Below are 14,647 nucleotides of genomic sequence, written 5' to 3' on the forward strand. Positions count from 1 at the left end.
AATAAATGAAAATAAACAAATATTTAGTACACAAACATTAGTCTTTCAGTTGTTAGTCTTATGAGCACCCTAAGGAAATTCCATTGATTAAAATATTAATTGGATGCAAAATCCGATCCAAAATATAGGATTGTTTTTTTAGGAGTTCTCAAAGACACTATGGAGGTGTCCACTGAAAGTTGACGAGTAACAACAACTGGGACATAAGACACCCACCATGAGACCCACCAAATCTGCCCAGGAAAAGGTAGACAAAAGAAAAACCAACACCAAACTTAAAGACAGGAAGCAAACTGAAAAATGTGGTTAAAATAATTTATTATCTTCAATACCATTCATTCTTTACAACTCATAATTTACATAAATACTCAAATAATGGTATTTTAATTAAACTAATTAAACTAAACATAAATCCCAAACAAAACCTCAGGGGAGCATCTTCCCTCCCCGTCACCCTTATCTATCCTCTTACAAATCTAAATGACACCCAGCCCTAAACCCCCTTCCTCTCCCTCCCCCTTCATCCTCCCCCTCAAATCTCCTTCCACCCTCCTCACTATCCCTTCCACCCCCAATCTCTCCCTGTCTTCACCATGTTCTGCCTTACAATATCCTATTATAAAAGCCCTAATCCTCACCTTAACTAAATCCCACCACTCTAACACCCCCTCGCACATGGACCGGAGGCCGTCAAGCCTCCGAAAGAAACAAAAAAATGCGTCAACGAAAGCCTGCTCCTCCAGTATATCCCGATCTAACTTCCAGTACCCCCTACCGAAGAGGCAGACTGGCGACCCCACCTGCAGGAACACCCCGTCGTGATCTGTGAAGAAAACAGGCAACAGCCGCCCAGACAACTGACCCAAAGACCTGGATACAAAAATGTAGTCGAGCCTCCGCGCAACCCCCCTGGAGTTGCGCCATGTAGGACCGACCATTGCCGGAGTAGTGTGCAGGCCACCATCAACCAGACCATGGCAAGCCATTAGCCCAGAGATGGCACCTGCACTGCTATCACCGCCTACCCCTAAATCTATATTAAAATCCCCTCCTATCACCAAGTGCCTGTTTGTAACACACAGGGGCGCCAGACAGTCCACCATCTCCTCCTGTCTGCCGCCACCTGTGGCCCATACACCCCAATTAACCTATATCTAGCTTCTCTATACTTGACATCTATCCCCAAAACTCTACCCTGCATTATTACAAAAGTGTTCTCTATTTTAACCTCTCTATGCCCACACAAAATCCCTACTCCTGTTGAGTGCACCCCTCCTATGCCCCAAAAAGATTCCCCCTTATCCCACTCACTCTTAAATCTACACACATCCCCACCATCCCTCAGGTGAACCTCCTGTAAAAAACAGAAATCAAACCCTACACCCTCTAAATAACAAAAAACCGCCCTCCTTTTAACATTATTCCTTAACCCCCTAACATTTAGACTAAAAAAGGAAACAGAACTATTCATTTAATTATTTACAACAAATAAAACCCCCAAAAACCAAAGAAAAAACAGGAGACTCACCCGATGCTCCCCTGGTCCATCTCCACCGGCGGGGACGTCCTCTCCTCTCCTGACGCCCTCCCCGTCCTCCATCCCAACCCATGACCCAGGCAGTGTGTTGGGTCCTCCCTCCCCACCCACCATCCCCCCCTCCCTGTTTGCCTCGTGGCTGCATGTAGGGGACCCCATCTCCTCAAACAGGAGTTGGGATCCCTCTAGCAAACAGCCCACCGACCCCTCACTGGAGTCATCCACTAAAATGCAAGGGGCTGAGGCAAACCGGGAGGACAAATTACCCCCCCGCCACTCTCTTAGCCTCCCCCTCCACACCCCCTCCCTCTCACTTCCTGCAAAGCTCCCCCTCTTCATCCCTTTCTTCTTTGGTGAAGGAGGTAGCGGGGAGACACAACGTCCCATCCCCGCTAAATCCTCCACCAAATCCCTAATTTCGACCTCGAGGAAGCCTGGCAGGCTGTCCCCCATCTCCCCCCTTCCCACCCCCTCCCACCTCCACTCCTCCCTCCTTCTCTGTCACTGTCCCCGTTCCCTCTTCCACTCCTTCTCGCACCACTGTCCCCTTCACCGCTCCTTTACGTTCTTCTGCCTTCTTTTCCTTCTCCTCTTCTTTTCCACTCTTTCCTTCTTCCCGCCCCTTTCTTCTCATTTCTTCCTTCTTTCCATCCTCTTCTCTTGCCTCCTTTTCCCCTGTGCCATCCGTACAATCCGCATGCGTCCTTTCTTTCCTCCCCCATCCCCCGCTCCCCCCAGCTGCAGACGGGTATGACCTGTGACGAGCCGGGCAATCACGCCACAGGTGTTCTCTGGAGCCACACCCGTGGCAAGCCTTGGGCTCCTCACACTCCCTGGCCTCGTGCTCTTCCGACCCACAAAACCGACATTTCTTGTTACTGCATGAGGCCAGGGTATGGCCGTAGGCCATACAACGCCTGCAGAACGGGGGCTGACGTGCATAGTATAGGGTTCTCCTGTCAGCCCCCAGGGAGAACATTGCCGGAGGATGGAGGTAGCCATCCACACTCTTCGGGGACTCCCTGAGTAACGCCTGGAAACCTCTCTTCCCATTCCAGAAACCCAGGGAGTCCCTGAGGTACCTCGCTGAGGAGACATTGTCCATGTACCTCCCCAGAAAGGCCCTCACTTCTTTGTCCTTCACGTGCGGATTATACATGGTTACGGTGACCACCCTGAAGTTGTTTCTTGCCAGGCTGGTCACCGTGTAATGACACAGGGGACCTTCTTCTTTCCCTTCCGTCACAGTCTTCATAATCTCATTGTGTTTTTCTTCCAAATATAGGGTTACATCAAACCCCTTCTCCATTGGGTTCCCCTGAAGGCATAGAACATCTTTAACCTTCAATTTTAGGTGCCCCATTAGGATGTTCCTCCCGAAGGTTTCTCTCCCCCAAGGCTCCATCTCTTTTCCCCGCCAAGAAAAGCGCACCGTGTTGACCAGTCCAATCCCCGGAACCGACGGTCCAGATGTACTTTGCGCCATCTCCTCACGGACGATGGCGCACCCGTCCCACCACCTCAAACTTATAAACAGGAAGCAAATCAAAAAAGGTGGAGCAACTAAAGGTGTTGACTCTCCACATCTATCAAGACAACTGGAGCACTGGCCAGACACTCTTAAATAGAACATGGACCAGCTCAGGTGAAACACCTTCCCACTAACGAGACGGACAAGCCAGCACAGGTGTAACACATACTGACACACCAATCAGTGCATCCTACGTGCTAACGAGCTACACGTATTAACGAGCTATATGTGCTAACGAGCCATATACGTGCTAACGAGCCATATACGTGCTAACGAGCCATATACGTGCTAACGAGCCATATACGTGCTAACGAGCCATATACGTGCTAACGAGCCATATACGTGCTAACGAGCCATATACGTGCTAAAGTCCAACCTCAAAACATAAATGGAAAAACCATTTAAGACAACCCCTTTAAGACAACAAATATATCCTATATTTTTGTTGGACAAGTTTGCTCACCACCAACAGAAAACAACATACATTTCACATTATAATCAACTTCAATGATTCACCTTCACCAATATAAACATGGTGTCTACTGGCTGTCAACAATTAAAAACAAGAAGAAATAAAAACATTTCTAAATAATAATATACAATCGTATACATTTTTTCTCCTTTTTCTTTCTATACAATTCTAAAACTCACTAGCTTCTAGAACTGTCCTCCCCTTGGAACGAGCCCAAACAAAACTAATCTCCAATACAGGAAAAACGTACAGTCAAAATAAACTGTGATCCATTGCAACTCACTGCCTAAACGCAAAACACAATTTTTTAAATTTATTTTACCCCTTTTCCCCCCCAATTTCGTGGTATCCAATTGTTTAGTAGCTACTATCTTGTCTCATCGCTACAACTCCCGTAAGGGCTCGGGAGCGACGAAGGTTAAAAGTCATACGTCCTCCGAAACACAACCCAACCAAGCCGAACTGCTTCTTAACACAGCGCGCATCCAACCCTGAAGCCAGCTGCACAAATGTGTCGGAGGAATCACCGTGCACCTGGCAACCTTGGTTAGCGCGCACTGCGCCCGGCCCGCAACTGGAGTCGCTGGTGCGCGATGAGTCAAGGATATCCCTACCGACCAAGCCCTCCCTAACCCGGACAACGCTGGGCCAATTGTGCGTCGCCCCACGGACTTACCGGTTGCTTAACCACTAAGCCACCCGGGAGTCCCAACACAAATCTTTTTGACTGCCCGCCCTTGAGGCAATCAGCAACCAAGTTGTCCTTACCACGGACATGTCTGATTTCAAGAGGAAACTCTTGCAATATCCGTAGTAACTTTCCACCTCACTGCAGAGCTTCTCTCCCTTTTCAGGATTCACGAGATAGGCATGTTGTTGGATCGGGCCCCAGTCCCCAATGTCATGCTCTAGTACATTTGGGTTGGCACATCTGAGAAGGAACCCTGATATTTTAAAAGCACAAAGTCAATATAATGTCAATATTTCACAATGTCAATATAATTGTACCCAAAAATTGTCAGCTGGTTGCATAAATAATTATGATTACTAAATGATACATAAATTGTAAATATGAAAATCAAAAGAAATGTAAACCCCTTTGTTAATATGTATTAGCAATACTGAACTTAATGGTGAGACATGGAATAATTAAACATGTATCTTTTGTCAGGCTGAATGTTTTAAATGAGGTGATTTGAGACATGCTTCTTCAGTAGTGCAATAAAGACAATTAGCATTTGAATGTTGTAAAGAAATACTGGAGGGATGTAGGATTGTTAATAAAATTGATTAGACCAATTTATTACACTGCATCCATGTGTATAGTCTGCAAGTATGTTGAAATTAAGTTGTTTTCAAGTCATTGAAAAATCTACCCAAAAAGACATCTTTTCAACCGAATATATATTGGACGTCGGGCATAGTCTTATTTTCAGCGTCTTTTCAATTACATTTAGCTAAATTGGAATAGCGCAATGTCAAAACACAGTTTTAACGTGTCCAAATTAATAACCAAAATGCAGAAACAGTTTGTGATATATTGAAAACCTAAACATTTGGGAGTGTTTCATTGTGATTCCAGTGGGTCACCAATGTGGTAAACTGCTAGCTACATTGTGATTCCAGTGGCTCACCAACGTGGTAAACTGCTAGCTACATTGTGATTTCAGTCGATCACCAACGTGGTAAACTGCTAGCTACATTTTGAAGTGTTGCATTTAAATTCCAGTGGGTCACCAACGTGGTAAGTGTAACAAACTCTTTTTTGTTAGTCACTTTTTGTTCAATCACATAAATAGTAACTCTTTCAATTCAGAGCCTGGATTGTTTCCATGAGGCTAAAATCAATTGAACAGGGGGCAAACATTTAGGGTTCTACGTTGACATTCATTAAAATACTACTGATATAATGTTAAAATAATCTACATTGTGACATTATTTCATTGATATCATGAAACAACTCCTTCATGTATTTTCTGATGTTTGATCAGAGATCTTTTACTAGAGTATCTCTTCCCACATTGATCACAGCTATAAGGTTTCTGTCCTGTGTGTGTTCTCTGGTGTACAGTCAGTTGGCCAGATTGACCAAAACTCTTCCCACATTGATCACAGCTATAAGGTTTCTGTCCGGTGTGTGTTCTCTGGTGTACAGTCAGTTGGCCAGATTGACCGAAACTCTTCCCACATTGATCACAGCTAAAATATTTCTCTCCTGTGTGTGTTCTCTGGTGTATAGTTAGTTTGCTAGATGTAGTAAAACTCTTCCCACATTGATCACAGCCATAAGGTTTCTCTCCTGTGTGTGTTCTCTGGTGTATAGTTAGATTGCTAGATGTAGTAAAACTTTTCCCACATTGATCACAGCCATAAGGTTTCTCTCCTGTGTGTGTTCTCTGGTGTATAGTTAGATTGCTAGATGTAGTAAAGCTTTTCCCACATTGATCACAGCTATAAGGTTTTTCTCCTGTGTGTCCCCGCTGGTGTCCTATCAGGCTGCTTAAGTGAGAAAAACTCGTCCCACATTGATAACAGCCAAAAGGTTTCTCTCCAGAATGTATTCTCTGGTGTGATTTCAGGGTTTCTAGCAGAATAAATCTCTTTCCACATTGATCACAGGCGTAAGGTTTCTCTCCCGTGTGTGTACTCTGGTGTATAGTTAGATAGCTAGATGTAGTAAAACTCTTCCCACATTGATCACAGCCATAAGGTTTCTCTCCTGTGTGTATCCTCTGGTGTATAGTTAGATTGCTAGATGTAGTAAAACTCTTCCCACATTGATCACAGCTATAAGGTTTCTCTCCTGTGTGAATTCTTTGATGTATTTTAAGGTTTGATGAAGAGTTCAATCTTTTCCCACAGTCAGAGCAGCAGTGAGATTTCGTTCCTGTGGGTCTCTGCTGGTGTTTCTTGAGGAGTTCTGATCTGGAGAGTCTTTTCTCTGCCTCGTCAGCATCATGATGTTGCTGAGGCTCCCCAGAGGATCCACGATAGTCACATCTCTCTACTGTGTGAACGACAAAGTCAGACAGATGGTTAAAGGCCCACAACAGCAGAAATCCACTGTTTATTTGAGGTAAAAGGTGATGCTCAGAGCGTACCCATGAAGTTGTACATCAATTGACATCTGTTAAATTTGATAATTAAGACAGTCAAGACAGCAACAATAGTCAGATTTAGTCATAAGTAAATCATCGATGATTGCAGGCTAGAACGTTTTTCAAGTTGTTGAAATCCTAAGCAGTGTGCCAGACGACTTTTGGTCTCCAATAGGCCCCTTACTGTGTTTGCTAAAACTGCGGCACGAGGGCAATGCACACACAATTTGGTTGCAGAAACTCCTCCATGCTAATGAGGAAACCGCTAGTTATGGATGTGGTATATCTGCCTGGAGCCAAAATGGTGAGCGAAGATTTTAGATTTCCACAATGTATTCTGAACACTACAGCGCAAGATCAGGAATGCTACTCAAGGAAACCTCCATTAAGCTCTGTGTCTAAGTAATTCATCACCAGGGGAGTTCTCATAGGCTGACAGCAAATATAGCCTCCATTTACAGGTTGATTATGAGTGTATTTCACACTACTTTTGGATTATACAGTGGGGCAAAAAAGTATTTAGTCAGCCACCAATTGTGCAAGTTCTCCCACTTAAAAAGATGAGAGGCCTGTAATTTTCATCATAGGTACACTTCAACAATGACAGACAAAATGAAAAAAAAATCCAGAAAATCACATTGTAGGATTTTTAATGAATTTATTTGCAAATTATGGTGGAAAATAAGTATTTGGTCACCTACAAACAAGCAAGATTTCTGGCTCTCACAGACCTGTAACTTCTTCTTTAAGAGGCTCATCTGTCCTCCACTCGTTACCTGTATTAATGGGACCTGTTTGCACTTGTTATCAGTATAAAAGACACCTGTCCACAACCTCAAACAGTCACACTCCAAACACCACTATGGCCAAGACCAAAGAGCTGTCAAAGGACACCAGAAACAAAATTGTAGACCTGCACCAGGCAGGGAATACTGAATCTGCAATAGGTAAGCAGCTTGGTTTGAATAAATCAATTGTGGGAGACATTATTAGGAAATGGAAGACATACAAGACCACTGATAATCTCCCTCAATCTGGGGCTCCACGCAAGATCTCACCCCGTGGGGTCAAAATGATCACAAGAACGGTGAGCAAAATCCCAGAACCACACGGGGGGGACCTAGTGAATGACCTGCAGAGAGCTGGAACCAAAGTAACAAAGCCTACCATCAGTAACACACTACGCCGCCAGGGACTCAAATCCTGCAGTGCCAGACGTGTCCCCTGCTTAAGCCAGTACATGTTCAGGCCCATCTGAAGTTTGCTAGAGAGCATTTGGATGATCCAGAAGAAGATTGGGAGAATGTCATATGGTCAGATGAAACCAAAATATAACTTTTTAGTGAAAACTCAACTCGTCATGTTTGGAGGACAAAGAATGCTGAGTTGCATCCAAAGAACACCATACCTACTGTGAAGCATGGGGGTGGAAACATCATGCTTTGGGGCTGTTTTTCTGCAAAGGGACCAGGACGACTGATCCGTGTAAAGGAAAGAATGAATGGGGCCATGTATCGTGATATTTTGAGTGAAAACCTCCTTCCATCAGCAAGGGCATTGAAGATGAAACGTGGCTGGGTCTTTCAGCATGACAATGATCCCAAACACACCACCCGGCAACGAAGGAGTGGCTTCGTAAGAAGCATTTCAAGGTCCTGGAGTGGCCTAACCAGTCTCCAGATCTCAACCCCATAGAAAATCTTTGGAGGGAGTTGAAAGTCCGTGTTGCCCAGCAACAGGCCCAAAACATCACTGCTCTAGAGGAGATCTGCATGGAGGAATGGGCCAAAATACCAGCAACAGTGTGTGAAAACCTTGCAAAGACTTACCGAAAACGTTTGACCTCTGTCATTGCCAGCAAAGGGTAAATAACAAAGTATTGAGATAAACTTTTGTTATTGACCAAATACTTATTTTCCACCATAATTTGCAAATAAATTCATTAAAAAACCTACAATGTGATTTTCTGGATTTTTTTTCTCCATTTTGTCTGTCATAGTTGAGTGTGTACCTATGATGAAAATTACAGGCCTCTCATCTTTTTTAGTGGGAGAACTTGCACAATTGGTGGCTGACTAAATACTTTTTTTGCCCCACTGTAATTGTAAGGCTTGCTTGAATCACCTGCTTAAAATGTTTGTGTTATTGTCTCAAATCAACTGCTTTATAGTTAAAGAAATACTTCAACCAGTAAAATTCTCTCTGGCTAGCTTTGCGATCAGCCTGAAAATAAGGGTTTGTACACTAAGTGTTTAACAAATTGGCACATTACTGCACCTAACAATAACATAGACCTACTGTAGGACCCATAACTCCATCCAACAATAACATAGACCTAAGACTATAAATAATTTAATATTTCAGGTGAAACATGGAAACTAAAATGTCTTTGTCATGACATTTCATAACCAGATAATTTTGTGAATAATCCCACTAGACTACTCTGTAATGGGTTGTCATTCTAAATGTCCCGAATGAGGGAAAATAGCTCTGTGTGTTGTACAATAGCCTATCCATCAAGGGACAATTCTTTACACATTATGAGCTAAGTATCTCTGTGTCCAAACAGACTTATATGACCCTACAGTAAATCAAGCAGACAATAACACATCACAAACATCAATTTGTTAGGGATGTTGGGTCCAACGTGGAGCACGGCATAACTGTCTTTACCAGAGTAATGAATGAAGAAGCACTTTGGTTGTTGTTGCATGTCATGATGTTTGTCATGTGACTGTCATTCAGAAAATGATTTCCTGGATCAGCTGATGATAGTTGAACATGTGACTGTAACTAAACAGCTTTAGTATTAAGAATGATGTGTAATTATTGAAGAACCCACATTAATGACAGTGTCCATTTGGGTTTTGTCAATAAAGTTAAGGTGACTAGGTTAGAACCATTGGATTTAGCTAACTCTGAAATTATTTAGGATTTCTGTGCCCATGAAAACGGTTTTCCCAAAATAATATAAGGAGACACTAAATGTTCCGTAGTTAGAGAGCATTTCAGAGATCTGAATACAAAACACTGTCCTAACAGGACAATAACCTAAACCACAAGGCCAAATCTTCACTGGAGGAGCTTACCAAGATGACATTGAATGTTCCTGAGTGGACTAGTTACAGTTTGGACTTAAATCGTCTTGAAAGTCTTTAGCAAGACTTGAAAATGGCTTTTTAGCAATGATTAACAACCAACTTGACAGAACAGGAAGGATTTAAAAAGGAATAATGAATTTCACATGAAGATCAGTTTCCTGTTGGATGACATCGCGATATCCTATCGAAGCCAACTCATTGAATGCCTTAGTATGACATCACTCACTCCTAGTTTGCAGTTGTCTAAAAAACATTTAGCTCAAAAAATGTATTTGTTTCCCTTTAGTGTGTTTATACTTTACTGTATTTATATATCACTTTTTTCTTCTTCTTTTTTTATCACTGGAGTACGTCATGAACAATTCCGACAGTACAAAAACATATTCAAGTGTAGTGCCCTTTTAAAATCACACATTCGTTTAACAATGGCAGAGTTTTGAGTCCCTGTTTTTTAAGATAGTGCTCACTGTATTTACTGGTGTTAATCAGATCAATGTCCCTGTTCTATAAGATAGTACTCACTGTATTTACTGGTGTTAATCAGATCTCCAGTCTTCTCTTCTTCGTCCTCCTCTAATGTGACAATAATCTCCCCCTCTTCATCCTTCATTCCAAAAACGTCTTCATCTTCTTTCACTTCAGCCTCTATTCCAAAAACTGCATCCTCCTCTTCTTTCACAGTAACATCCTCCTCCTCTTTCACTCTGAACGCGTCTTCCTCCTCATCTTTCACGGTAACAGCCTCACCATCTACTTGTTTTTGTATTTTAACAGCCTCCTCTTCCTCCTCTTTTACCAGAGCTTCTTTCTCCGTCCAGCAGAGAAAAGGAGGAGAGTAGTTTACTGAACTCATGTTCGGGGATAATAGCTGGTTAGCATTAGCTACCAGACTAGTGCTAACTTAACCAGCCAGTTGACTTACAACGTAAATATTAAAATAAATGGGCATCTAGTTGTTTCCACATAAGTATGTTTAAATCATACTGGCAATTAAACCACGAAATTGTCTAAAGATCTTGAATGTTCCGACTTTGTTGTCTAGCGAGCTACCGAGATGGCTGCAGTTGTTCCGTCCAGGAGATTATACGTGACACTTGAAACATCGCCTGAAAGACACATATCGCCATCTGCTGTCTGGAGGGAGGAAACGCAGTTGAGGAGGGAAAACTTTTTTATTCTTCATTGAATTATAATATTATAAAGCAGTTTAGGGAAACTTTTTTTTCTCTCCATTAAATATGAATATTATATCAACACGTACAAAGAGCAACAAGTGTTGTTTGATTAGTTCAGATTTTTTATGAGAATTTAAAACATCTACTCCACATCTGTATTTCTGATTCAGTCAAATATCAAAATATATATATCAAATATATAAAAAATAAGCACCTAGTTATTGATACCCTTGATCAATATGAGCAAAAAATGTATGTATAAAATAAATCAACTTTACCCACTACCAGGATATTTTAGCCCAAAACCAGGTTACCTCTCTGCTAGGAGGCTGGAACTTGGTCATAAGTGGATCTTGCAGCAAGACACATCAACATCCAGAAATAAACTGTTAATTTGGCACAAATTCAACATTTTTTATGGCCATCTCAGTCTTCGGACTTAAACTCCATTGAAAACCTGTGGTTTGAATTGAACAGGGCAGTCCACAAGCGCAGACTAAATAAATCAAGGACTTGGAGAGATCAAGTAAAGAGGACCTCTACATGCTTTGTAAGTAGGAAAACTTGCAAAATTGGCAGTTTCAAATACTTGTTCTCCCCACTGTATATAAAGAACAGACTAGGTCTTATACTGCTCCTACATGGTGTAACAATACATCACGTAAATGTATATAATGAACAGACTAGGTCTATACTGCTCCTACATGGTGTAACAATACATCATGTTGACGTATATAATGAAAAGACTAGGTCTATACTGCTTTTGTAAACAGTGTGTGGGCCTTGATCTTTAACAACGCTTTTGTAAACATTGTGTGGTCCTCCTTGTTCATTAACAAAGCTTTTGTAAACATTGTGTGGTCCTCCTTGTTCATTAACAAAGCTTTTGTAAACAGTGTGTGGTCCTTCTTGTTCTTTATCAAAGCTTTTGTAAACAGTGTGTGGGCCTTGTTCTTTAACAAAGCTTTTGTAAACAGTGTGCAGGCCTCCTTGTTCATTAACAAAGCTTTTGTAAACAGTGTTGTTGCATAACAATCAGGCAGTAGAACAACAATAATCACCACCCTCTTGACCAATCTTCCCTCCCCCTAACATTGGGTTTGATTCAGACCCTGTCAGTGTGCCACATGGGGTTTGATTCAGACCCTGTCAGTGTGTCAGGTGAACATTAGGTTTGATTCAGACCCTGTCAGTGTACCAGGTGGACATTGGGTTTGATTAAGACCCTCCCCGCATGGCCAGAAATGTATTCCAAGGTCAGTAACTAATAACCACAGAACCACCACAGACCGTTCATGCATGACTAAAAACACCTACGTACTGGCTGATTTACTGCCATTGTCTAAATGTCACCCCTCAGACACCATTCACAATACTGGCTGAGGTACGAGTAAAAGATTAAATGTTATTTCCTAACCATTCACAATGCTGGCTGAGGTACAAGTAAAACATGACATATTATTTCCTAACAATTCACAATGCTGGCTGAGGTACAAGTAAATCATGACATATTATTTCCTAACCATTCACATTGCTGGCTGAGGTACGAGTAAATCATGACATATTATTTCCTAACCATTCACATTGCTGGCTGAGGTACGAGTAAAACATGACATATTATTTCCTAACAATTCACAATGCTGGCTGAGGTACGAGTAAATCATGACATATTATTTCCTAACCATTCACAATGCTGGCTGAGGTTTGAGTAAAACATGACATATTATTTCTTAACCATTCACAATGCTGGCTGAGGTTTGAGTAAAACATGAAGTATTATTTCCTAATTGTCAAAAAATCCCCACTCCTTTATCAACCTGCCGCTCACTGTTTAACCAGAATAACATGAGTTGTGCCCTTAATTAGGGATAGGGCTGTCTACTGCCCCCGCTGGAGTAATTGCGTGCCCATGGTAAACATAATTATTTTTTGTCAAAAGTTGCTAATATATGCAAATAAAAAATATTATTGAATAGAAAACACTCTAAAGCTTTTAAAACCGTTTAAATTGTGTCTCTGTGTAAAGCAGAACTCTCAAAATATGCATTCTCCCAAACTATCTCTTCTCATCAGAAAACTTATGCCACCTTTGAGTCATCACAGACACCCTCCACAAACAGTTACCGCTCCCAGAACAGTCTCCACGTGTTCAGCGTGATCTCAGCTTTCAATGGGGCTTGTCATTGTGAGAATCGCCCGCTCGCGAGAGTTTGAGCACGCGGTATGCTCCCAGTCAATCAAAAACAGCTGTCACTTTTCTGTGCGCAGGGTAAAGTACTCTCTTTCTTCCAAGATCGATTGAACGGTGCCTGTGTTTCTGTTTGTTCTCAAAATTGCTGTACACCTTTATAACATGTTAAAGCTTGGTTATGAAGTTAGTTTGACAAGTTAACTAGACATATAATATATAATTTCAACGTTTTGGTGCGCAACTACATCAATTTTGCGTAAATTTTGACCGAAATGTGGGTATTTTGAGAACCGAAAGACGTAGACTTGAAAACTAAATGCTGGTTTGGTAAGTATAATCCCTTCCAGGTCGTTTGATGGAAGAACAACAAAGGTAAGGGAATATTTAATGTATTAATTTTGGGTTTCTGTCGACTCCAAGATAAAGGAGTCATGATGCTACTGTGGGAGCGCCGACTCCATATTATAGTCTAGTGAATGCAAAATGTAACGTTAAAATTAAATGTAACAATGCAATTGCATTTAGAAGAAGTGTATCTTGCTATACATATGTAAAACATGCATATTTAGCCAAAGTTTATGATGTGTATTCCTTGTTGGCTGACGTTATCTGCCGGGGCTATTTCATTTCTCAGGACATTTGGGTAGCATTTTTTGAACGATGCATCATTGTAAACAGATATATATAGCATATTATTGAAAAAAATGAATGTACTGTGTAACATGTTATATTACTGTCATCTGATGAAGATTTCAAAAGGTTAGTGAAATGATTTTTCTTTTAATCCTGCGTTTGTTGATTGCATATTTTTTCCTACTTGGCTATGCTAATGAGCTATGTCTGCGGTGGTGGTTTGACATAAATATGTGCTATGTTTTCGCTGTAAAACATTTTAGAAATCTGACTTGCTGGCTAGATAAATAACTTGTTTATCTTTCATTTGAGCTATTTTACTTGTTAATGTGTGGAGGTTAAATATTTTTAGGAATATTTCTTGCGTTCCCTGCGCCACATTCCAGCTGGGGGGGTGGGGGCGCGTGTCCAAATGGGAACTGGTGTCTCTAACAGGTTAAAACTGTTAGACTGTTAGTCCATAATCATATTTAGCTACTTAGATGTCATGTATTTTCATGTTATGCTCTCTATAATGAAACATCACCAAGTGAAATAAAGTTGATAAGATACTCTTAGACATTAAATAAAAAATGGTTGTTCAGAAATCATTCATTATTATGTTGCTCTGATGAAATGAACAAAATATTTCACAATCATTACCACTGCTGATATTCACATCAAATAATTACAAGGATCATATTTCTCAGTTGCATTGACCTGCAGACATCAGACACCACCTCTCTCTCATGCACATGTGACTGAAATGTAACCAATCAGAAAAATCACTGAGACAATTTTGAAGGCCAAATAAAAAAAACAGCACGTGTCTGCACATATCCAATTGGATAATTCCAGTACAGTACATGTCTAGAGGGATAATTCCAGTACAGTACATGTGTAGAGGGATAATTCCAGTGCAGTACAGTG

At 41.4% G+C, this 14,647-nt stretch overlaps 1 protein-coding gene across 1 annotated transcript; it reads right to left on the reverse strand.

The window, feature by feature from the left end:
• Nucleotides 1-3,664: 3,664 nt before the first annotated feature.
• On the reverse strand, nt 3,665-10,836 carry LOC124015791 (zinc finger protein OZF-like). The gene is made up of 2 exons (XM_046331259.1): nt 10,262-10,836; nt 3,665-6,547 (listed from the first exon to the last, which is right to left on the reverse strand). Exons 1-2 carry the CDS (start codon nt 10,590-10,592, stop codon nt 5,490-5,492), a joined length of 1,389 nt encoding a protein of 462 aa, XP_046187215.1. The 5' UTR covers nt 10,593-10,836; the 3' UTR covers nt 3,665-5,489.
• Nucleotides 10,837-14,647: the final 3,811 nt, after the last annotated feature.

The sequence above is a fragment of the Oncorhynchus gorbuscha genome, linkage group LG26 (genome assembly GCF_021184085.1).
Source record: "Oncorhynchus gorbuscha isolate QuinsamMale2020 ecotype Even-year linkage group LG26, OgorEven_v1.0, whole genome shotgun sequence".
In the NCBI taxonomy this organism is placed as follows: Eukaryota; Metazoa; Chordata; class Actinopteri; order Salmoniformes; family Salmonidae; genus Oncorhynchus; species Oncorhynchus gorbuscha.